The sequence below is a fragment of the Lampetra fluviatilis genome, chromosome 9 (assembly GCF_964198595.1).
Source record: "Lampetra fluviatilis chromosome 9, kcLamFluv1.1, whole genome shotgun sequence".
Lineage (NCBI taxonomy): Eukaryota > Metazoa > Chordata > Hyperoartia > Petromyzontiformes > Petromyzontidae > Lampetra > Lampetra fluviatilis.
The window spans coordinates 12,856,904-12,883,049 of NC_136283.1; the positions used below are offsets into that span (position 1 = coordinate 12,856,904).

Genomic DNA, 26,146 nt, shown 5'->3' on the forward strand with positions numbered 1-26,146 from the left:
TAACCGCTCTGGGGAAAAGAGAATGTACATCGGTGAAAGGTCAACCTGAGTGGTTCTGAGCAACACCACGCCGCCTTCTCACCATGCTTATTCAAGGGTCCCTGGGAACGCGAGCGCAGGGAGTTAAGTGAGATTGGCTCTACTTAACGTATCCATACACATATCTTGTTAAAAGGTCAGCTCCTTGCACATGGCGCTCGCTGCGCTGCATGTGGCAATGATTTACTAACATTGCTTTCAAAATGCAGTCACCATTTGTCCAATACATGCGTATATACAAGGCTGTGTACGTAACTCGACGCATATGGTATGCTCTATATACACACACGCGCGCGCGTGCACACGTGCGTCAGTTTTCCCTTTGAGATTATATTTCTCACGGAGTACACTTTGTCCGTCTACCTGTGCCAGGAGACCCAAAGCAATCCCGTGTGGGATTTTTAATGTCATTTTTGTTTTTTGACGTGGAGCTGGGACCCGTCGTGAGCACAGAGGGTCACCCGAAGCACTCGCCCAGCCCCCTAAAAATGCTTCCCGACCACCGATCAACGCTGACCCCTCGTGCGGGCGCCGTAACACAGCATGCGCGTGCATCGTACCCGCGTGTGTCATGTCCCCCAGCCCCCCTGCCCCCCCCCGCGTGAGATGTTGCGTAACAACGCATCACAACAACGCCCGCCGCACTAAAACGATTGCCTTGAGCGGGCGGCGGTGGCACGGGCTCCTCCCGCGAGCGACGGGCCCGTGCCACCGCTGCTACCCGTGCCCCCCCCTTACGAGCCGTGCTTGCGTGCGGATGCCTGCCTGGCGTTGCGTGCCCGCGCTCCGCTGCTCGTGTTTGCCTGCAGCCTCCCATCCATGCGCCGCTTGCGTGATCGCTGCCCCGACGCGAAGTGTTCCTCGTACAGAATCACGCAATGGAACAGTTTTACACTCGGATTCTTGTTTTCCTTCTCTCTCTTAGGGACCTCCGGGCCCACCCGGCCCACCTGGGCAGAAGGTAACGAGACTTAATTTTGTAACCGATAGAATTATTTTACCATGTAAGGCCCGCTGAGCTACATAGATTTTTTTACAGAAGCGACCTGGCCACAAATGTTAGCTCAACGAAGTGGCTTATCATGTGGAAATGTGTAGCAGACAAATGGTTTAAACATATGGTTATAAACGTGGAGGGGAAAACCGGAAGGACCTGGAACAAAATTCACGTGACCACAGGGAGAAAAAGCACGCAAACTGCAAATATACAGCAGCAGCAGGCGTCGGGGTTGGGATCGAACCCACGACCTCCCGTAGACCAGGCGAGGTGGTGAACATCTCGCCACCGCGGCGCCCCTATACATAACAGTATTAAGTTCATTGGGCTGGCTTGGGCGAAACATATCGCGAGGAGGGACGATGGCCAATGCATGACGCGTGTGATGATGGAATGGCATCCGGAAGAGAGAACAACAAAAACACGACGGAACACCGTGGAGGTGGCACGATGGGATCAGCTCATGTGGTGCAGGAGCGAGAGATGGTGACAGCGCATGAAGATCTCCATCCAGCAGTGAATAAACCATGTCTCACGATGATGATGATGATGACAGTGATGATGACAGTGACGATGGTTAATCAGCATCTTTAACACCGTGGCTGTAGCTTGTAGGTTCATATTAGAGAGTGATATGTGACGACTGCACGTTCTGGCACCACCTTCAATCCGGTGAGACGACAGCTCACTCGCCCTGCAGCCTGTGGACCCTGTGGTTAACTCGTGAGATTTTGGTGTGAATGAGACCGGTCCGCATTTTCATCCTGTTCTCGTGAGAATTATCCGGCCACACTTAAACAATCAACGCGCACATGCGGAGCGATGCGCGGACAGAGTTGTGTGTTGCTATGATAGAGGTTGACATCACCATGGTATGTGCGTGTCAATGGCATGTGTCTTTGGCATATGGGACGCGGTGTTAACTACCTCGCCTGATATACAGGAGGTCGTGGATTCAATCCTGACACGGACGCCTGCTGTATATTTGGAGTTTTGCATGTTCTTCCCATGGTTGCGTGGATTTTTACTCTGTTACACCGGTTTTTCTCTCGACATTTAGAATTAACATGTGTTTCGAGTATTTGGCTGCTATAAATTTCCACGCGATTATCCACTTTGTTGACCTTTCATTTGGGGCCAGGTTGCTTCTGAAAAAAAGCCATATAGCTCAGTGAGCTTTACCTGGTAAAATTAAAATAGTTTATACACATGTACGTATGATGGACCAATGTGTGTGTGTGCGCATGGCATGCGGCCATTGCTTCAGTGGTGCGTGCGCGATATGTGTGCGTGGTGTGTCCATAACATGTGCTATGTGTGCGCTCCCTTGCTCAGGGTGAAATGGGACTTCCTGGCGCTCCGGGATTGGACGGCGAAAAGGTGAGTAGATGTCTCGGAGGTCTTAATCAATGATTTGCCTTGTTGGGATGGGAGCCAGTATCTGACAATACCCAGTTAACATGTAACGTTGGACCAATGTTGGTCCAACGGTTCCAACCACATTCTAACGTTGGCCCTGCATTGCATGTTTACTGGGCATATATCTGCTGTGCGTGCAAGAGATATGAGAGATGTCAGTATGAACAGGGCTTAATTTCATCTGGGTGTGTCTAGGACAGTGACCTAGGAAATATTCCCACACCCAGCCACGATTGTCCAGTATATCTCTCACTTTATTATTTCTTCTTGTCGTACGGCTCCTGATGTACATGCAGAGCAACGACCGCACTTTCACGTTCAGGTGGTCAAGCCAGACAACCGCGTTAGGAGCAGCGTCGTGTGTGGCTGTGATGTCTCCTTCGTATTTGTGCATCGGATAATGCGTCGTTATATGTTGTATTGGTCTCTTCTGGATGACCACAGTCGCACACTGGACAGTGCCTCTCAACTATGGATGGAGGCTACTAGTCGCGTGCCACCTACTCCTGTCTGTCCGTAACCCAAACAAAAAAAATTGAGAAATGAGTCTCTGAGTCAATAGATTTTACTCGAGGTGAGAAGAGCCTCAAAGAGACGCTATCCTCTTTGACAGGGCCCACGCGGCAAGACAGGGGACCCCGGGGAGTCGGGGCTTCCCGGCAAGGAAGGGCCCATGGGGCTCAAAGGGGACTTTGGTCCCCCTGGCCTCCCGGGGCACACGGGGCCCAGGGGAGACAAGGGGGAGCTGGGACTGCCAGGGCCTTCGGTAAGTCCTTCCTTGGCTGAGATCCTCCGGCCAACATCGCATGCTCAGCTCGATACAAAAAATATGCATTGTCTCTTTTTAAAACCAGTCAAGAGGCCTTTTACGGGTGGGAGTGTTGGCGTGTGGTTAGCACACTTAGCTACGAATCCAAGCCACCTGAGTTTGATACGTGGCCACAGTTAAAATCAGTGGTCAGCGATGTCTAAACCAGTCCTGGGCACGACCGCCTAACTGCATCTCCACTCTGTCAATGGCCTTTGGGCATCGCTTTTGCAATTTTTAAGCTACAGCCTTGGACCAAGGCAGTTGCTCTTCTGCCATGGTTTGGGACTGGTGACACCAGCCGGAGGTGGCCATGAGCCCTGGGTCACACTCTCGGGGTCCGATTCACATCCCTGGTGAAACGGAGGAAACATATCGCTTCGTCAGTTTGCCCTATGATTGGTTATGGAGGCAACGCTTTCCCCAAAGAAATCGCACCCGATGAAATCATGAATCGGAAATTACTGTGCACCATGTGAGTCTTTCTGATTGGTAAATGTGCAAAGCCGACATGAGCGGTGAAATTTAAATCCTGGAATGTTGTGTTTCTTTTTTTAAACACCTGTCATGGTAATTCTGCTCGGTGCCTGATGACAGAACAACTCTGGCATGAGCTCATTGTCGTCACGTCGTTGCTTTCAAAGGCAGCAGACTTTAATTTGCACATTCCAATTGGCTGCCGGGGCTATTAATGGTACGAGGAGGTAACGAGAGCTGCGTGCGTGCGGTGTGCGCAGGGGCTGGATGGGCTGACGGGCGCCGATGGGATGCCCGGCACTCCGGGCCTACCTGGGCGCCATGTGAGTGTGCGATGACGTCACCCATCAACCCACGCCACTCAAACACCCCAACAACTCATCACAACGTAACCCCACCACCTCAACAACTTTACATCCCGACGCCCCTTCGCATAACACAAGCCACCTCGATTTAAAGTTTTTGTGGCTGCAGGGATTCATCTTCTTGGTTCTTTCGGTAAAGTCACGTAGAAGGGAAATAATAAAAATAAAAGATAATAAAATACAATTCTCACGACATTTCGGCCACGCGTCATTCAGACGCTGTCTTCCCGACAGACCTATTCTTCACCTGAGGACGGCTGCTTGCGTTGTGGCCGAAATGTCGTGAAAATTATTTTATTATGTTTTATTTTTATTATTCTATTACTTCCCTTCTACGTGACTTTACCGAAAGAACCAAGAAGAACAACCCACCTCCCCTACAACCCACCACCCAAACAACTCGTAGCCATCACACGCCAGGACCCCAGCAAGCTGCCACCTCACCATCCCACAATTCTAACGCCTCACGACTTTAACAAGCCACCCACCACCCTAACACTCCCACCACGCGGACAAGCCCGACCGCCACTATTTCTGCTGACACCGATGTTAAAACCAAATAATGCACCACCTTAGTCATTAAAAGGATAGGAAGACTGACTTGCTGAGAGAGACTCGGATTTGTATGTTGCCGTAACGGCGACGCAGACACTTGCCGCATCTCAGCGCTCGGCTGCCTAAATGGCTGCACCTCTCGAGAGCAACACGAGTCTATCCACCCCGATGTCTGGCCAGAACACAGGCGTCTTTAGTTCAGACGAAGGCCAAAATTAGCTGAATACTTGAGAAGATGAGAAATAATGGCCTCTGGCCTGGGAGCCCACAATGGGTGTGTCCCCCCCCCCGCGTTCCCGAGAGAGGGGGGGGGGCGGCGGGCCAGGTCACGAGTACCCATTGGGGCTGCCCCTCCATGGGCACCCTGCCGACCTTCGCTGGTGGGCCCTCCATGTGCTGAACACCCCCCCCCACCCCACACACAAAGAAACCCGAAAGAAGAGAAGGGCTTTAAAAAAAAAATCATAAAGGAAGCAGGTAAATCACGTTGTGGTTATTTTGCTCAAATGTTCCCTGCGATATGTTTATCCTTCAAATTGCTGGATTTGAAGGGCCCTTATCGGGGATTCGTTCACCGCCGGGGAGCATCTGGAGACGTTTTACTGTAGAGAGCGGCAGATTACACGCTCAAGAGGGGCGGCCTCGTGAGTAATGGCCGCACGCGGGGCCCGTCTTTTAATCACCGGCAGGGCTCCTTTATAGTTTCATTATTCACTTTATTACGATGCGCCTCGCCGATAAGTAGCGAACACACACGCACGCGCGCGCACGCACGCGCACACACGCACGCTGGAAGCCTCGCTCGACGCACGCTGCCAAACGCATAATCAGACGCACATGGCCCCGGCCGCCGCACGCGGCACAGGAGGGGAACCGGCTGAAGTCGCGAGTTTTATTTCGAGCGTGGAAAACCGTGGCTACAATTAGCCGCTGTTACAAGCCGAGTTCAATTTGGTGAGCTTGCGGCTGACCTTATGTTTTTCTGGCCCTGTTGGCAATATATTTTTTTACAGAGTTCTTAATGATAATTTTTGTTTAAATAGTTCATTCATTTTTATAGAAAAAACACGTTCATTTGTATGCACACAGTAGCTTTGTTATAGACACATTGGCAGCATTTGCGGCGAGTGTGATGAATAATATTGGATTGTTGTCTGCTGCTGCTGCTACCTTGCAGGGAGAGAAGGGAGATAGAGGGGAGAAGGGAGACTTGGGCGACGTGGTAAGTTTCACCGGGCCTAATTATCCAGCACACCACCCGTTCCCTCGTCAGGGAAGCAGGGATAATTGCTTCATGACAAACGAAATGTCATGCGTTGAGTCGGGGGGGGGGAGGAATCGGGCATGGGTTCCGTAGAATTTTGACTTGTAAAGATTTTTAAAATCCCAGACGCTTCAGCCAAAGCATACACAAAGCGCCAAGCTGAAGCGCCCCTCAGGCTGACGAGCAAAATCAACAAACACATTAAATAAACAAGCAAACAGAATGGGAGAAACGGTAAACAAATAACTTGGAGGTGCGTGGGGTGTGTTGTCCTGTCCTGTGTTGTCATGGTGTGTGTGTGCGGTGATGAGTGGTGGTGTGCTCGCGATGAAAAGTAGCGCGTGTTGTGATGAGTGTTGTTTCTGTGTGTGTGTGTAGCAATGAGCGTGTGTGTGTGTGTGTACGCGTTTGTTGTAATGGGTGGTGTGTGTTTGAGGTGGCGAGTAGGGAGTGCTGTGTGCTGCTTGCTGCTGTCATGACTGGATATAGGGTGTTTTTAGATTGTGTTGGCTTGTAGGCGTCAGTTAGTAGGTCTTGGTAAGTTACTGCAGAGCTAGAATGTGTACTCTTTGGTTTTTTCGGTAATATCACGTAGGTAAAAAATTTAAATAAATTAAATCACGACGAAGAAGGACGCTTGTGTTGCGCCCGAAACGTCGTGAGTTAATTTATTTTAATTTTTTACCTACGTGACTTTACCGAAAAAAACAGAGAGTATGGATCCTTACAGTCACGAAAACTTCAAATCTAGAACTAGAATGTGGTAGCAATGGAAAGTGTGCGTTTGCGTTTTTTGTGCAGAGTAGGCACTTTGGTGCTTCTGCAGTGCCACGCAGAAAAGCAAAAACACCAATGCGCCTTACAGAATATCGTTTTCAATCGCTGCACGTCATCTCCTTTGACATTTGGACCAGAAACGTGGACATAGCCAACGAATATGTCGTGACAGCTAAAGTGCGGTCAGAGTAGCATAGAGAGAGAGGTGCACGCTCGAAAGCACACCGAGGGTCAGAAAGAGGAACACGTGTAGAGTAGAGAACATACGCAAGTTATAATTGTCATTTTTGACAGCCGGGAAAAGTAGCTGGGCTTGGGCAGGACACAGCGCCGGACGGTACGGTGGGTGGTGGTCGAGACTTATGATGGAGTGACAGCCAAGATGAGGAAACACGCCCGAGATACGGAGCGATGAAATCGGCGCGTGTGCAGGAGGCTACGTGGATCTCGGTCACAAGTCTGTGAGGGATGGTGATGGCTTGAGGAGCCCTTCATCCAGCAGTAGAAAGATAATGGTTGTTGATGATGATGCCAGCTCTCATGGAGATGGTGGTCTGGACAAGGCTGAGAGCATTTTACATGCAATGTGGTGGTCACATGATATACATTTAAATCTAAAACTCATTTCTTTCGAACTAATTTTTGTGTTTAGTTTCTTGTCCTTCCCCTGCACCTACGATTAGCACGGTTGGCTACATACGGTGCGAAAGAAGTTCAACGTACATACATTCAAGGCGTGATGTTAATTGCGCCGTCCTAATGCTTGTCACTTACCAACACAGTACACCATCACATATCTGACTTGCTTGGAACTGAGGTATATTTGGATTCGTGAAAAATATTTCAACACCTATGCCAAAGTACTTAAACCACCACGCACAAAACTAAAAATAAGCTGAAACTATTTTTTTATTTTTACCAGGTAAGGCCCAATGAGCTCTGTAGCTCTTTTGCAGAAGCTACCTGGCCACAAATAACCGCTCAACTAAGTGGCTTATCACGTGGACATTTGTAGCAGCCAAACACTTGATCCTAAATGTGGAGGGAAAACCCGGAGACGGCCACGGCAAGAACATGCAAACTCCAAATACACAGGCATCTGCATCGAACCCACGACCTCCTGTATACCAGGCGAGGTAGTTAACATCTCCTAGCCACCGTGGCGACCTGTACTGCGCCGCTGGTGGGCGCCGCAGCTGTGGAACCTCGAGCCCGAACCACGGGTCAGTCGCCTGCTCCTGTAGGTCTGAGGATTCCCAGCGGGGGCAGTGGTGGGGGGGGGGGGCGAGTGGGGGGTGCAAGAAGCCTGGTTTCACAGTGGAACGAGCAAGGGAATGCTTCGGACTGTTTGGCCTTCAGAGCAGAACCCCGTGCAATTGAACAAGTCATTAGTTAGTGCGTTGTACATTACAACGGGCAATCACGCATTCAGGGTCCTACAGTGGAGCAACGCAAATATTTGTTTTGGACAGAATAATTACAGCCCGTGAACATTTGTGAGTGTGGTGGGGGTGTTTTTTTTCCTTCCGGTAACGATAAATGTTAGTAAGAAGAATGACTTGAATCCACCGCTAATGCTCCGTAAAAAAAGAAAATCTGCAAAAAATACCGCAGCTTTCGCGAGTGTTTCTGTGCGTGTTTTCATAATGGCAGGATCGCCACACCGGGTGGCCTGGCAGAGAGGCGAAAACTCTGGAGCAGTGTCAGTTCTGAGGTTTATTTCGCTCTCTCTCTCTCTCCCTCCCTTGATCACAGAACCACATTTTCACAGCTCCACCCAGTACTTCCCGACTCCTTGTGGTGTCTAATTTCTTTGGTATGGCATTTGAAAAGCAACAGACAAGTCTATGAATGTCATCTGTCGAGGTTGGAGAAGCCTTCTGATGGCATCTAGGCTGGCCGCATCGATTCCATTTTATTGACATGGAAATCCTTAGACTCACATCGAGACCCATCGACTCGCATAGAGACCCATAGACTCCCATGTGATGCGAGTGACGGATTGCCCTTCACCGCAGTCAGATTTGGGCCTAGACTCCTTAATGTCCCACTCATTACGGAGGCAGCTGCTTCTTCCACGTGTATCTCTCACGCGGCTAAGTGCAGCGCAGTGCTGTTGATTCAAGGAGAAGCCAGTTGGTTCCTTTGTTGGATGTTCAGTGAGTGGATTGCTGGGGACACCGCAGTCTGAACAAACATCTCCTGAACTGCGCGACGCTCTCGCAGTCCCGGTGACGGTCGCACGTGGCACCCATGATGGGCAAGCGGCGACGTAACGCCACCAGTGCGCAGGTAGCGGCCTCGCACTGCTGCCCGTGGCCATTGAATCTTGGAATATATCAAGACACGGAGAATATTTAACCACCGGCAGGAGTTTATTATCCGAGCGCACCCACCGAGGAGACGGAGCGACGAAATAAGCGCGTGTGCAGGTGCTAAGCGTGGAGTTGTATCATCGCGGGATGGCGAGATAATGGCGGCGGATTTTTGGGATGCTTTCATCCAGCAGTAGATGGACCGTGGCTGATGATGATTATGAAGAGTAGCTGCGTGCCCCTGTGGGAGAAGCGTTGGTCGCTCTTTGGGTCCAGCATACTGCGTCTAAGCTGGACTCAAACGGTGACCAACGGAGAAGTAAGAAAAAGGTTGCACATAGAAGAAGACAACCTGATGATGCAGGCAGTGATGAGAGGGAAACTGGCACTACCTGGACGCACGTGTAGGATGGACAACAACAGGACCATTGAAAGTGTGCTGTTCGGAAAAATGGAAGGAACCAGAAAGAGATGAAGATCTCGCAGACAGAGTGGCTTGACGACGACATCAACAGAATGGTGCCAGCAAGATGTGGCCACTACTTGAGCATATTGGCACTACAAGACAGAGAAGAAAGTGAAACCAAAGGACGAAATGTGCAGTGGACACCTACGGAGCTATCGGCCCCACGGTGATGTGGGAGAAGTTGAAAAGTGTCTCGAATCTGGGGGCGGCGAGTCGCGTTTGCCACTCAGCGCTCGGCCGCCACAGCCTTGTCGGTGGAGGGTCACGCTCGCCTTGGCAAAGAAACTCGCGTAACCGTGACTCGTTTCGAACCCGCGACGCGGTCCGGTTTTAGATTTCGAAAAACACGAGAAGAAAATAAAATTAAAAGTCCTGCGCAATGGCGCGACGTGGCGACGGTGCCGGTTGCATTTTTGGATGTAGAAAAAACATAACATCCGTGGGGTATTAAACGTACACACATAAATATGGGGGCTCCTGTAATCGGTAATTAGGCGCGTTCACGAGACGCTGTTCAACGTCGTGTTCGTGGGAACACCTGCCCCCAACCTCCCCGCCACCCCTGCCCCCCCATGGCAGCAGAACACAGCCGTGTAATATTTTTCGCCGCGTTTTTAATTAAGAGCGACTAGCCCGGCTCGCAGACCAAAATGAAACTCGACCTGCAGTGTTGCAGACGCGGCCACGTGACGGCAATGCTACACCCGTCACAAACCGTTCGCTTGGCCCGTTTAGTTACTCTGACAATATTCTTTTTTTTTGCTTTCGTCTCCCCCCCAATCCCACCCACCCCTCTACCTCTCCCGTCCCCTGCTTACGCCCCCCTTGCTACTCCCATAGATGTCTGGTCTCCAGGGTTTGCCCGGCCCCAGCGGTCCTCCCGGGCCTACGGTAAGCGATTGTGTCACTTCCACGTTTAACAACACCGCGTAAGGATATATATATTTTTTTAAAGAATGTATTTTTTTAGCGTGCGGATTTCGCGCAGAGTGTGGAGGGGGGTAGAGGTTGTACTGAGTGTAGTGCACATATCTGCAATCCAGCAACTCGGAGGGAGACTTAGTGACGCAGGCAAAGTGGTTGGATCCACGTCGAAACGAATCACCTTGGCGATGTTTACTCCGTCGGCAATCATGATGCTGATGATGATGGGAAATACCAGCACGATGTTACCAAATATTTTTTATAACAGGAACAGTTTGCGACAGCTTGGGAAGACCTTCATCCGGCAGTGAATAGGTGATGATGATGATGATGATGGCGATGATGAAAGAATCATTGTTACATTTCATTGTTTTGCAAAAACTATATATAGAGCAGGAGAAGAAGTGTGCGGTGCCAAAGTTACTGCTCTCCCAGGGTACCTGCCCGATTGGATGCGATGCTGCTGCGTGCGCAAGTTAACGGCGAAGTTGTAATCGTTAATTATAATCGCGTTAAAACCGTAATGTCTCCCGGAGGCGGTGTTCTTTCCAATAACTGGCGACGTGGTGTGCTGGGAAAACGACTGCACTTCGTCGGCCCTCCATACGAGGACTGCTACATACCTGTCAACCCCTTATCAGTGCCCACCTTATCACAGACCAATTCAGACCGTATTGGTCACCCCGTGCCCTTATAAATCGCAACGTTCATCCTACAAAGTCCCATCACATTGGGAGAAACACGAACAAATAGACAAAAAAATGTGTTGCCCGTATGGAAATGGCTGTACGCCGCATGGAAGTGAAAATAAAATTTCCCTGTACGAGAATACGGGTACACCGAATGGGTTGATCAGTATGCTATTAGCCCACAAAATTCCGTGCAATTCCTGTCATGCAATTCGCACTTCTGGTACCATTCTCGTCGTAATGTTAATTTCCCTTTGTTTTCTGTTAGGGGCTGCAAGGTTTTCCAGGACCCAAGGTGAGTCCCGGTGGACCCTTTAAGACATTGTAAAACGCGAATTTCGGAGCGGCAGACAAAATGTTAAATAATCGCACGCCCCTTTCCGTAATCGGCTGCAGGTTTCGCTTTGAAAACGCTCTTTGTGCCATTTTCCCTTTTGGCGAGCGCAAGCGTGGCAGCAACAACACCACCAATAATAATTGACGGTGTTTTACGCGAGCGCTGTGCTCTGCGTGGACAACAACGTTGAACAAATTGTTTTGGCGGTGGTGCTGCTGCTACTGCTGCGGTTGTTGCCGCCGCCGTGACGGCAGGTGGTGCCCACGCACAAATAACGACGGCGACAGAAACTCCACGCACGTCCGTCGATAATTACACTTTTTGGCTTTGAAAGGTTGGGGTTTGGGGGAAAAGTACGTTGAAATTGAGGATCGGCGTTTCGTGGCCAAAGTGAATCTCAGTGTGCTGCGGCCGGGGCTTGTTTTGACACGACGGGAGGCCGAAGAGAGGCTGTTTGTAACTGTTCAAATTTTTATTTTCTCCAGTCGCCGCAGCTGATAAAGCTTCAGCTTGAATTTCACGTGGTGTTTTTGTTTAAAGGATCGTTCTTTTATCTCGCCCGAAGCCTCTTCGACGTTCCAAGAAATGGGAGTTTTTCGTTGTCGTTATTTTTTAGAAGATGCCGTATGGAACGTGGGGTGGACGATGAAAACCACCCCATGAAGCGATTGCCATGACGATGGCCCAGAAAGAGAAGCAGTCGGGCAGATTCTCACACAAATCGGGGAACATGCCAAGAATTCGAACGCTCGTTCAAAACCGATCACAAAAATATCACGAAATCTCTCTAATGTAATCTCTTTCTCTGGCCACTGCCACCTCTGGAAAACGTGGTGTCACGATGCCGTTCACTCTCCCCAATGCCTCCCTCCCCTCCTCCTTCTCCTCCGCAGCCCCCGAGCCGTTCTCGGCGCTCCCCGAGGCAGGCGATTCTCTAACGCGTGACCGTGTGCGCCCACAGGGAGACGCGGGGATGGACGGATTGCGGGGGGAACGGGGTGACACTGGGGACAAAGGGGACCGGGGCCCCATGGGACTCCCAGTCAGTACCCCCCTCACCCCCCCCACTCCTCGTGCCCCCCTGCACCCCCTCCCCCCCTCCCCCCTGCCACGCACCTCTTGCATCGTTCACCGCCAGCATCAGAAGGGCAGGGGCTGGATTTAGTGCGCGAGGCGAAACAGGACATGGATATGATTGCTTTTACTCTGAACAATATAGATGAGACCCCTTTATGAGCAGAATAGTGTAGGGAATTGCATGCGTGTGTGCGTGTACGTCTGTATAAAGAAGATCAAAAAGGAGGGGGTGAGTGAGGGGGTGAGGGAGGGGGTGAGGGAGGGGGTGAGGGAGAGGTGGGGAGGGGTGAGGGAGGGGGTGAGGGGTGGTGTCCTGGGAAGCAGAGACACTCAGTGCGGCCCGGTCGAGAGTGGGACAGGCGAGGGGGGGGCTGCTGGGCCGGCGTGAAGGGCTCTGGCGCTGAGGGTCTGCCCGGGCGGAGCGCGCCCTCTAGTGGCTGCAGCCGATTCTCTACCCTTGAGCCAGGGGGCCTCGCACTGACCAGGACACACTTGGGCAGTGACGGCTCTAGGACTTGGTTTGTTGGGGGGCGGGTGACAATGCCACCCATAAAAGAAAGCCCCGAGTGTAAAACTCCACGAGTGGGAATGTAAACGAGCTAAACTTGGAGATCAGGGAGGGGTGCATTGTGGGACAGCTGCGGGATCTGGCAGAAGAGTTTGGCAGCGATGGCGATGGGTGGAGGCGTCAGAGGCGTTGGCCAGGATGGCTTCATTAGCTGGAACTCGAGTTCCTGCCTCGTCACCCCAAGGAGCTGCCGCTGAATTCGGGGACCACGTCGGGAGGGGAGCGGGGGGGGCATTGCTTTTCATTATGGGTGGCGGTGTTAGCGGGGGGGGGGGAGGTGTGGGCACGGCTTCCCTGAAGCCGGCTATAGAATTTCCGAATTGCATGACATTGCCCTGTTCATGAGTGGATCATAACACCGCTGTGACATTCACCCACCATTCCATCACACACGGTACGTGGTCGTTGTGATCGTGGTGGAGGTACAGATGACCCCCCCCCCCCTGGCAACTCTTCAAGCCCTCGCCCTCTGTGCCCAATCTCAAGTTTGTCTCCTGAACTGTTGGTGCCGGCCGACTGATTGTTGGAGCTTAATCGCATCATTAACCGCCAAGAGCTCCTCCAATTGCCTCGCCCCCCCTGCCCCCTTTACAAGTTTTCTGAAAATTATAAACGCGCAAACTAATTGAAAATAACAAGTCGTGCGTGGAATTCGGCAACGATAATTGTGACCCGTGAATTTGTTTGAAAAATTGTTGGTTTGAAAAAAAGCTAACACAACGCCGGACTCGTTCTTGACGCAGGCGCGGGGCGCTAAGAGCTCGCGCACGTGCCACGACCTCGCGCCCGCGCGTCACCGGTGACAACAGTCGGACCTCGAAACGCTGACGCGCTCGACGCACTGTGTAAATGTTCCTGAGCAAACCGACCCGTCCCGTTGTTAACGAGGCACCGGCCCACGGCACATGGGTGGGGGGCGGTGGCGGCGGGGGGCAGCCTTCCTCCTCAAGGGGGAGTTGCAGTTCACCTCCCAACCCAGCGCACCACGCTGTGTTTTTGAAGTCGTGTGCTCATTCATTACTTGTGTGCTCATTCATCTCATTCAACTCATTCAACCTCCCTCCTCATCCCCGCTCCCCACCCCCCACAACATTGCCTCACTCCTTCACCAGCGTAGACGGTTCACACTGAGCAAACCGGCGCGCAGCGGAACGGCGCCGGCTATACCCGACCAGCGCGCTCTCGAGCCGCGCGCTCTCGCTAAAAGCCGCCATGACGAGCCGGATGGATTTCTTGTCGCATCAAAACGATGACGACTGCCGGGCGAGTTGAGAAAAAATAACCATAATTCATCTCCGTAAGACATGGAGTTGTTAGAAAGACTCGCTCGGTTACCCGTGCATGATTTCTGTCCGAGTAGGAGAAACCTTTAGCCCCCCCCCCCGCCCCCATCCGTGCTCTCTCGTGCCGGTGGTGGCAGTGTTTCCAGCGGCACGAGGGGAGCGGGCCGCGCGGACTGGTCTGGCATTCCAGGCAGCCGCTGGAGCCCGTGCCTCGTTGATTCTGAGCCAATTCACAACGAATCGGGCCGCGGTTTAGGGCGGCCGCTCAGTGATCGGCACCGATTGGCGCAAATCTGCTATGTCCTTTTGGAATTAATGCATTCAATGGAGCTGCGTACGTGCCATGCTTAAGTGAATACTCGGTCAGAGCGCGCCGCACACCTCTGTGTTCCCCCATTCCACCACCCCCACCCCAGCCCACGCGGTCGTGGGATTAACCCTTGCTTTGCCGTGCCATTCCCCTAATGGTTCCGTGTGTTCTCCTCATCCTCCCCTCATTAACCTCATCCCACCGCCAAGGGCGCCTCGGGCTTAGACGGGCTGCCGGGACCACCGGTGAGTGGGCTGGCACAGTGCTGGGCGGGGGGGGGGCGGGGGGAGGTGGTTTGGTTGTTGGGGGGGCGGGGGTCGTAGGGGTGGGGGGGTCATAGGTTGGTGGGAACAGTGAGCATGAGGTGCATGGTAGATGAGGAGGAGATGGAGGAGCAGGGATGGAGAGGTGGGAAGACTTTTGGTGGGCTCTGTGACCGACGGATGAGGCTTCAGTGGGAGTCGGGGTCTGGGTCAGTGTGAGCATGAGCCTCTTGCCAAACCACGGCGGTGGCTCGTAGCTCGCGATTTAGGAGACTACAAAACGCCACCGTGACTTCTCCAGTCTCGGGTCACACATGTCGGTGGATTCATGAATTGGTGTAAAGTCAAGATAGTGATGATGATGATGCTAATGATGTGCTCATGATAGACTCTATGCATGTAATGATTCACCCCCTCCTGACACCAATTTGATTGTCACAATCCATTAACTGTAGTTGACGCTCACCCACACAATGTGACGCTTGTATCATGACCGCAAGAATCTATTTTACTGGACGCATCATAACCCTGGGAAGCTGCGCGGGCCGCGAGCGCCCGTCTGGCGGGAGAAAGCGCGAACGACGAATCCACCGCCAGCGCATCCAGTTGCTACACAATGATACGATACAATCTGGTTGGATGCAACCGCATCTCAGGACGCAGTTTACCGAAATAACCAACCTCCACGCGTTATCACCCGAGACTGAAAAGCCCCATGGCACAGTTTGTAGCCTCAACCTGGAGCCGCCACAAGCCGCCACCTCGACGAAAACACAATCCGCCCTCTCGTGCGAGCCTGCCTTGGGTGGACATAAATTAACCCTCCCGCATGTTTCGCTGAGCAACAGCGTCCGTTCGTGCACAAGCGGAGGAGCAGTGCCGATTTTTTGGCGGCGAGAATTCGGAGTACCCACCGTTTGATGAACACCGGGTGGCTCTTAAGGGTTGAAGGCGGGCGAGAGTCCCACCCTCGGCGGTCAGCGGTGCGTGCCGGCAGCCGGTTCCGCTCGCTACCTACCGACGGAGGTTTGGCTTCGTCCCACGAGCGTGCTCTTTTCGGCCGCGTACGAACGCACAGACGGACGGACAGCGGCCGCCATGGCCGGACGACATCACGCCCCCGTGACAATGTCAGAATCGGGAATATTTATACTGGAGGAATACGATGAGCTATGAAGCTCTTTATCATACAAGTCCAGTAGGGCAAGGTCAGAACGTTACATTAACAAACAATAGCAAAATACAATAGGGGTGCAAACTATGGTCGGAAACGTAAACAAATAACTTAAAAATATATACAAATAAACTAAACTATTCTTTATCTTAGCAGGTACAGCCCCACTAAGCTATTAGCTTGTTTTTTTGTTGAGAAGCGACAAATGGCCACAAATGATAGGTGAACGAAATGGCTTCATCGCACGTGGAAATTCACAGCAGCCAAATATAATCTCTAAAATATCGATGCTGCCCGGTGCAGAGAACGGCCCTCTCCACCTGCAGACCGCCTACTTGGCCCACCAGGGGGCAACCCTCCACGTGCAGAAGCTTTCGAGGCGCATTTGCTGGTGGGCAGGGTGGGTGGGTGGGGGAACTTGGTTCAAGGTTGCTGTTCCTGGGGAGGTGGTTGGGTGGGGGGGACGTGATATGGTGGCTGTCCACTAATGTCCATCAGCGAGGCAAAGAACTCGCCAGACGTTACAGGCGGCGCCGTCGTGAGAGCACGGGGGGCGGGAGAGGGGTGGAGATGGGGGGGGGATCATGGCTTCTGGCTTCCTAACCGCCAATCGCTAACACCGGCTGCAGTGAAACACGTGCAATAAATAAACGATTTAATTAATTCACTAAACAAGTCTGTGACACTGCCTTGTGACGTCACAGGTTAATGCACGAAGATTATGACAAGGATGATTAATCTGTGTCGATGCACTGCTGGATGGGAGAAGGTCAGGCTCGTGTGTGCAAGTTGTAATATTTATTAAATATGAAAATAAATAATTCGGTGATGTTGCCGGTGGTGCACGAGCACACGTAACAACAACAACTTAACGCGTTCGTCAATAAGACTGCTTCAAAAGGAAACATGTCACATGTTACGTGTCAGGCAATGGAGGAGGGCCATTGCCCGAAACGTCGCCTATTATATATTTTGTTTTTAAATTATTGACGAGTGTGGCTTTTTGTTTGTTATTGGTGTCTGTGCACCGCTGTTAACGCAGCAACAGCAGCAGCATCACCGCATGCATAATCGACAGAATATTTGTACCGGGCCGGTGCATTGTATAGAGCAGTCTAAATAGTTTTTTGAAACAGGGGGCGGCGTTTTAGCGACAACGGTAGAAGTGACAGATGGCTCAGCAGTCGCACACCGGTCTGTGCGATGCATCGTTTGCACGTGAATCTGCAGCGGGCCTTGCCGAAAGCCCCTCCGGAGGGAGAGAAAAAAAAACATTTCCCTCCGCCAAAACGACACCCTAATGAGCGCCGCTAATGTATGCACGGCGTTGCGTCCCGCTTTGTACCGCCGACCCGCAGCGCCCTGCGAACGAGGTTGACGCCTTCTGGTCCCCTGAGCGCTGGAGGTTTTGGGACCTCGAAGTTGTTGCAGGCCGTGGCCACCCGCATTCCAAATTGGGTGTTGAACCCCATCGGCATTGGCTTTAATCAGAGCGCCACCGCGGGGTGGGGATAAGGGGTCACGCGGTGAAGGACATTGCGGTTGCCGGGGCGGTATGTCAAGTCACTTTCACTTTGTCTCCCTGCTTCGGTCCTTCTCTGTCTCTCTATCTCTCTCGCTCCTCCGTCTCTCTCTCTCTGTCTCCTGCCGTCTCTGCCTGCTGCTGCTGCTGCTGCTGCTCAATCTCGCTTAGGGGCCGAACGGGCCAGCGGGGCCGCTCGGGCCAGCGGGGCCAAAGGGAGAGAAGGTGAGGGCCGATGCTTTACTTTGGGCACCATTTAGCCCAGCTGCTGCTAAGCTCTTGCGCTTTCTGATGGCAAAAAGGCACGTGTATTATGCGGGGCTTTGCGCTGACAAATTAGAGAGTTCATTACAACGATGGCCTTGAAGATCACAAAATTGAAGGGTTTTAAAGTGCGTAATTGAGCCGCCGTTTAAAGTGATGAAAATGAGTGGAATGAAAGTGGCAATCGGGTGTCGCCTTAATTGGCTCATCAAATTACATTTCTGAGAATGTGGCTGAAGACGCAGGTGAAAGGTGCATTGTATGTGAAGGTGGAGAATCGTTCTCTCCTGCAAGGATAACACGCGAAAAAAATCTCCACCATCTGCCACGATCAGCCAGGAGATCCAACACCTTTGCGTCTTCACAAAACCGGTGCCGTGGCTCCCATTTATTAGTGGATAAGAAATATTGTCTGCATTTTTTCAGACAATAACAGAAATGCTGCACCAAACCTTATCTGGTTTATGATCTTTGATAGGCTTAGCCAGGCACGATGACCCACATGTTGTCCAGTGGTTTGGAAGCTAAGGGTTGACGGATCACACAAACTACTGTGAGCTTCCCGGACCAGCTGGACTGTGACAAACGTGAGCAGATTGCAGGAGAGCAACTTGTTTTTTGGCGAAGCCATCAGACATGTTTGAGTGTTATCTCCTCATATGTTACATTGTTGCTCCTCCCGCATGAAGAAACACTTACCGAAAGGGAATTGAATAGACAAACAAATGCAGGACTGTCCTGAAAAATAAGTCGTTAAAGACTTAGTGACGCTTTCCTGGATAAATCAGTTACATTATTATTTAGAATAGAATGTGTATAGTTTTGATTCACACAGCTTCTAAATGTGACCCCCATCTCCAGATGCCGTACAGAACATTGGGCAATCAATGTCTGTTGTATAAAGAAAGAGGCACTCATAGACCAAGGTCGAATTTAAGGAATGGGCAGATACTCCACAAGCACGGATCCATTGGTACAAATATTAATATATTTTTATTATATTTGCGGTCACCCATCCAAGCACTTAATTTCCGGGTTCTGACGAGATCGGATATATGCCAGAATATTTGGTCATAGGCTTGAGTGCGATTCAATATCATAAATAATACTCATCGTCATCATTATTCATATTTGTACCTGTGAGATTTGGTTGAGTTTGACTCTGATCCATCGCTTCTCCAGCTGCCCAGTTTGTAACTGCGGACCTGCTGCGTTAACGCCACGTGGTGCATTAACCACTTGAGTGTGTTGACCCTTCGCTTGTCTTTTTTCGACTCTTTACCCATTCGTGTACCTCTGCATCGCTCACCCCACCTCCTCCCACCACCCCTCCCCGTCCTCCTCAGGGAGAGAAAGGAGACTTTGGATCCATAGGACCTCACGGACCCCCAGGGCTACCCGTGAGTGCCTGCACCTCCAAAGAACCTCCCAACCCCGCTCCCTTGTGAAAGAGTAAATGCAGAGCCCTTCTGTCAGTCCACTGCTGGATGAGGGCCACACCATGCAAAGCGGGTTGTGGAGGCTATTCAATCAAACTTCACAGTGCTAGTCAGTGCGGGTGAGTGAAGGCAGGGAGCATATAGACCTGGCAACATAGAAGTGCAGTACAGCAATAGATTTTGCTGCACTGCTGTCCACAAGGTAACAGAGCCCTAAGGCTGCCCTATAACAACCACCCAAACACTAATCCAGGCTCCCCAGATCTGCTCGGCTTCCCAGATCTGACGACAGAATTGGGGTGATTTGATTCGGATTGTTTTGGTCACGGGCTTTGAGCGCCTTTCGGTTGGACGCGGTCACTGCGACCTCTGTGGGCCATTCTCGCGTCACGATGAAACGACCACATTTCATCGCCTTGGTGATTTTCCCCGTGCGCCGGTAATGGATACACCGATACGCTTTGACCCAACACGTGGTAACATTTGCAATAATCACGTCTCCCTGTATTCAAAATAGCGGTGCCGTTTCTCTGCTGTGGTAGCGCAAAATCCAGCCGGATGGCTGAGCGGTAGAGAAAACTGCTCGCAGTCCGAAGTGTTGCGAGTTCCAATCTTCTTCGACGGTTTACTCAGCCCACCATCTCTCCAGGGTAGATAAAATAGATACCACTTTGCGGAAAAGTCAACAGCGGTTGTACAATGAAAAGACTCATCCCCTGCCATGGGAATGGGGAATTTCCACCACTGGCTCAGGGTTGTAAACATACGTTGAGCAACGGATGCCACAAACGCTCATATGAGCAGGAAGTCACGTTCACAATGCACAATGGCCGAGGGACATTTATGGCCAGCTAGTATAACAGCTCAGGTAAAATTAGAGTAAGATGGCTTTTCTACGATTGCCGAGAAGAAATTACCATGCCTCCTGTTTGCCAGGAAATTCTGTTTCGTTTTAGAGTCTGAAATGCACCCGGCACGGACGTGGAGTGATTGCGCAGTCACAGTGGAAACGACGCTCACTTCGAGTGGCAAATTATTGTGGTGACGCTGCTGCTGCTACTGCATCGGCAGTGGTGCACAAGCACAAATAACAAAAGACTCAACACGATCGTCAATAACAGTGGTCTTAAAAAGGGAAAATATTATTTTAAAAACGGCGTTTCGGGGGGCCATGACCGTGTGCTATGAAGATGGGCCATTTCCCGAAACGTCAATGACTATATATTTTTTTTCCTTTTAAGGCCGCAGTGTTATTGGTAAATGTGAGAGGTTTTTAGTTTTTTCTCATTTCTAGTAGAAGCCCAGATAGCCAGTTTGGTTAATGATGTAAACTTGTTGTTGAGGTAATGATCGTGCCACCGTTGCGAGATGTTAACTACATCGCTTGGTATGGAGGAGGTGGTGGGTCCCATCCCGACACTGACGCCTGCTGTATATTTAGACTTTGCACGTTCTCCCCGTGGTCCCGTGGATTTTTCTCCGTTTTTTTCCCTCCACATTTAAAAACATTCGTTTAGAGTATTTGGCTGCTATAAATTTCTACATGATAAGCCACTTCTTTGAGCTATCATTTGTGGCCGAGTCGTTTCTGAAAATGAGCTATATAGCTCAGTCGGCCTTGTAAAAAAAAAAAAAACATTGCGTTTTTAGTTGATTTAGATTTTAATAATTCACATGCTGCTGCATCAAGAGGCACTTGCATGGCCATTGCAGTTGTACAATTCCTCGAGCAGTCTAGTAGAAACCCTCAAGCAGTCTAGTAGAAACCCTCAAGCAGTCCATTAGCTCCGTCCCTTAGGCTGCGGAGTCCATAATCGACGCATTCCCTTCGGTTTGTTTGAGTCCAGCCTGAGGTGACGTTAGTTGGAGACAAGAGTTGGTCAAACGCCGAGAGCTCTGTGAAACTCCCTAATCCACTAGGCCCCCTGCAAGGTGTCAACAATATCGCAGTACAGCAAGAGGGTCCGTGAACCCGTCAGTGTTGCCCTTTAAGTGTTATCCTCTCGTATGCGTGGGGTTTTTTCTCCTTCTACTCCGGTTTTCTCCAGTATTCAAAAAGCACTTGTTAAATAAATAAACTGACCAAACATCGCAATCGAGAAACGGGTGGCCTCTGTGCCCGTTGACTCGGCGGTGGAACGAGCGGCCATCGGGGACGGTTGTGGGGGGGGTGACCCAGCCCATCATCGTCATGGTTCCCCCGGGGGTTTGATCAAATGACTCGAATGGCTTGCCAACGAGTAACGATGCCTCGTGGGTGTTTCTCGTTGTCTAGGGCCGGAACGGGATGCCCGGACTCCAGGTGAGGGTCACCCGCACCTGTCGGCACATCCAGCCGCACGCCTGCTCGATAATGGGAGCCCACGTTCGTCTAGGTTAATGCGTGTCCATGGAGAGCCCCTTGTCTGTCAACCCACCGCTGGATAGGAGCCTTCCCCGTGCCACGCCGGTTCAACCAAACTTTGCCGGGCTGGTCAACGCGGGTTGCTAATGGCGGGTAGCATAAACGCGGGGGCATAGAAGTAGAGTACAACGATGGATTTTACTCACACTGGAACGTTAGCCTCCACAGCCAATGCATCTGTTGTGCATGGTAGTTTCCCATCCAAGCACTGTCCAGGCTAAGTACCTGCTTAGCTTCCGAGATGTGAGAAGGGGTAACCTGACCTGACATACGGGCAAAACACACTTAGTGGAGAGAACTAACAGCTTGAGAACCGCCGCCTCACTGCCATCTGCGAGTCGCAGAGCAACAGACATTGAGCAAATACCAGAGAGTGTACAGCAGTGTGTTTGGGCAAGACAACGGTGAGAGTGGGGATTGCACGCCACTTTTAATCCATCTATTGTGGCACACAAACAACAACTGAATAAATAATTAAAGTTTGCCGGGTTTTTTTTGTAATGAGGTACCACCGAAGATAGTAAATCAGACACCACTGTAAGTCCGGCTGGCGTGTTCTTGCATGCGTGTGTGTTCGCGTTTCTCATTGCGTATTGCCGTGTTATTGCTCCGTGTCTCTCCAGGGCACGTCCGGACTGAGGGGAGACAAGGGGGAACGGGTAGGAACAATCCTCACACCTCCACTCATCAACCGCTGCTTACAGAACTCATCATCATCGTCGTCGTCATCGTCGTCATGGTTACTCGAGAGCTCGGGCCTTGCCTATTCTCCTTGTCTCCATTTTGGGGTCTTTTCCTCAAATAAGAATAGCAATTTGAATTTAAGTAGCATCTCAAAGCTCCCAGTTGAATTGAGATGATTGAGGTGCTTAAATCTGTTAAATTACCATTTCTTTGATCATTTAAATTCTGGCCGAAAAATAATGTGTCATTACTATATTGTCACGAGTAAAATGTGCCATTGTTCATACGCGTGCAAATTTTCTATTTCCCCGAAAATGGTTCTATTAAAAGATAACGTCCGCCATTCACATTCACCAAACTTTCAGCACACGGATATGTTCTGCTCAGAGTGAAGTCGATTTCCTCCCGTACGCTTTCTCTCCCTTTCCCATCGCCGAAACCTCCCGCGTGCCGCTTCCGTGCCTCCCGACTCTCCCACCGCGTTGCTTTCTCCCCCAAGTAAATAAATTGGTGTGTGGGGGGGAGGTGGCCCGATATCTCCCTGGAGGTTCAGCCTCAATTGTCACTCGGCACAAGAGAACGCGACACAAAATAATGCTTCCGATGTGCAGCCGCTGTCCTAACGCCAACACACGCACACGAGTGAAACGTGAGCGCCGACAAAGACTGGAGGCAGCTCAAATACTCGAGTGTGCCCCTGTTTCCTTAAACAACCTCATGTCCACTCACTTCCGAGTGCCTTAGATGAAAGGACAGAATTTGTGTTCAAGGACGCGTCTGTTTTTTAATGACATCGTTAATTTCATCACGGTTTAAAGTGACTCACCATTTCCAGTGCATCGATCCATCATCGATGTACCTCGTTAAAAATCCTGATAAACCCTTGAATGGCGTTGTCTATGGGGCCAGGGCCGCCATTCTCCCACTGCCCACAGTGTGCAAAGTCCGAGTTGTAAATGTAATCGTAATTTTGCTGCCACATCATATCGGGCCCACCTCCCTGTGCGAATCATTTCCCGTTGTGCCTTCTCTCCGTTTCCCGCTGTGCCTTCTCTCCGTTTCCCGCTGCAGAATGTTTACTTTACATTCCTTGTCTGTCACGTTCGCCATGTCCCCGGCCTTTGCCTCCTTCCGTTCGTAACCCCTTTTTTTCGTCCTCCCTGCCAGAGCCCTTAAATCTTTTTCTTGGGTTTTTTCGGTAAAGTCACGTAGGTAAAAAATTAAAATTAAAATTAATGAAATAAAAAGAAAATAAAAATCACGACGTTTCGGAGGCAACACAAGCTTCCGTCTTCAGGTGGAACCGTCACAGCATGCTTGCTGCATCAAGTAAAGCTTGTGTTGCCTCCGAAACGTCGTGATTTTTATTTTATTTTTATTTCACTTTTATTAATTTTAATTTTAATTTTTTACCTACGTGACTTTACCGAAAAAACCCAAGGAATATGAATCCTTGCAGTCACGAAAGCTTCAAATCTAGAACCCTTAAATCTTCACCACGATACGGGCAGCTCCCGACGGACACTGCCAAATCGGTCCCGTGTGCTTATCTACTCTTTGAAAATTGAAGCGCCGCTCATCAGATTTGATAGAGCAGACGAGCAATAGGCACGTCCCGTAGGCATGCAACGATGCATCGGTTCTCCTGCTTCTGATCGATAACTTAAAATGATACGCGTGGGAATAGATGTATTCAAATCTTATACAAATAAGATTCTAACGTTCTGCCTTCAGTTCCTTTTATTCTGCTCAACAGAGGCGATTAAGGCTGAATGAACGTCCTTCACGGTCCCCTGTCTCGAATCAATCTCTTCGCTCGGAATAATTCATATTCTCGTGTTGTACGCTGGCTAATGAAGCGAACAGAACTGTAAACACAAGACAGTCCAAAAACAAAACAAGGCGTGAACAACATTCGTAAGAACCGTGTGAAATATATCACCAGATTTCCCAAAATCAATTTGCAACCTCCAAATTTTGACAGTTCATCAAACCGCTGAGGATATGAACGGTTACATGCCTACTCGGCACAATCTGTGCGCTACTGCCATCTCCACTCACGGCCAGTGGGCCCCCCCGGCACAGTCGCTCCACGGCGGCGAGATGTTAACTCCCTCGCCTGGTATACAGGAGGTCGTGGATTCGATCCCGACCCTGATGCCTGCTGTATATTCGGAGTTTGCATGTCTCTCTCTCTCTCCGTGGTGGCGTGGATATTTTTCCTCCGGTTTTTCCCTCCACATTTAGAAACGCGCGTTTAGAGTATTTGGCTGCTTTGCATTTCCACGTGATAAGCCACTTCGTTGAGCTATCATTTGGTGGCCAGGTCGCTTCTGAAAAAGAGCTCAAATGCTCAGTGGGCCTCACCTGGTCAAATAAAAATTAGGTTGTAAAAATCGTTTTTAGTTGACCAGCCTCAGGCCTACATCTCGGCAGGCGAACAGCATCGACTGTCGACCTCCGCTGGTGCTTCACGTCGCCCGACTACTCAAGCCGACGTGGCCATCGCCGTCGGGGCAGCGGCATCTGCAGCAGCAGCAGCAGCGCGTTGAGCTCCTCCTGCCGCTGCTGATGTTGTCTTGTAGTGGTCAGGGCTCTTGAGAACCCGGCGAAGGCCTAAACATAATCCACATTTAGGACCCCCTTAAGGCCTCTCGTCAACTCTGCAATCCTCTCCAATATGAACTCCCCCAGTAGCCGGTTGAAAAACACGCTGCTTTAAATAAAAAATAAAATTAAAAGACATTCCTTAGGAGAAGACGCGGGCCAAATTTCCGATCACCCCTTGAAGCTGCACTCGCGGGCTGTGTGCTTCAGGCTGTCCGACAAAGCTGAAAAGCTTCGTCAATGAGCGGAAACAATTTAAAGCGACCTCAAGGCGTTTTCTCGTGATGTTTGTCACTGTGGCGTGACTCCTGCAGTTATTTTTATACAAAAAAATCCCTGCAAGTGACATCACTGGAGAACTTCGTACACTTACCGTTAAATCTTTGATCGAAATAGATAAGAACACAGGACGTCGTCTTCGTATACCAGTCTCGTCACGTACACAACTAGCCAGCCCCACGATGTGCACAATTTGGGGAGTGCATAATGATGTCAGCAGCATTGATTCAACACAAGCGAACTTTCTGGGCACGTTTCGACATAGTGTGCCCCTCAGGCTCGCCTGAACCAATCTCATGAAACGAGCCTTTAAACTCCTCCGTCGGAAATTCGGCGGACCCACGGGCTAGGTGTGCATCTACAAATGGGAATTGTTTAACTTTTTCCGAGTGGTGTCTTCCTGCAGGGTGTTTTAGCGTACTTGAACACAGACCATTCTCGTTCTTAAAACCCTCAGATCCTTGGAAGAAAAAAAAATCCCGTTAAGGCTGCAGCAATGAACCACCCAGCAACGTGGCCAAACAACTTAATGGAATCCCCAAAAGACCATTACACGAGTTTTACTTCTGCTATCTCAAGCTATCCTTTGCTCAACTCTTTTGTACATTTTTCCCCCTCTCTACCATAGCAGCCTCGTGTACCGTCTAAAGAATGTAAGCTGACTACTATATGTATAAGCTAAACTAATGGACAAGCAATAATTTTCATGTTCAAAAGTGATAGAAATGTAAGTGTTTACATGAGCCACATCGTCCGACAAAGTAATACTAAACATTTACCAAGTAAAACTTGTATTTAACTTTCCCCAAGCTGTATTATTCCCCCATGAGCTGATTGTGT

General features: G+C 50.5%; 1 protein-coding gene across 1 annotated transcript in view; it reads left to right on the top strand.

Annotated features, from left to right (window-relative positions):
• The window catches only part of LOC144934222 (uncharacterized), a 115,984-nt gene that overhangs the window by 78,299 nt on the left and 11,539 nt on the right, over positions 1–26,146 (top strand). Inside the window, exons 23-35 of the mRNA XM_078859829.1 lie at positions 965–1,000; positions 2,372–2,416; positions 3,069–3,221; positions 4,001–4,063; positions 5,838–5,882; positions 10,323–10,373; positions 11,364–11,390; positions 12,394–12,474; positions 14,880–14,915; positions 17,801–17,854; positions 19,240–19,293; positions 21,608–21,634; positions 22,360–22,395. Of these exons, the coding sequence (XP_078715955.1) occupies positions 965–1,000; positions 2,372–2,416; positions 3,069–3,221; positions 4,001–4,063; positions 5,838–5,882; positions 10,323–10,373; positions 11,364–11,390; positions 12,394–12,474; positions 14,880–14,915; positions 17,801–17,854; positions 19,240–19,293; positions 21,608–21,634; positions 22,360–22,395 (708 nt within the window). The remainder of the gene's footprint in view (positions 1–964; positions 1,001–2,371; positions 2,417–3,068; positions 3,222–4,000; positions 4,064–5,837; positions 5,883–10,322; positions 10,374–11,363; positions 11,391–12,393; positions 12,475–14,879; positions 14,916–17,800; positions 17,855–19,239; positions 19,294–21,607; positions 21,635–22,359; positions 22,396–26,146) is intronic.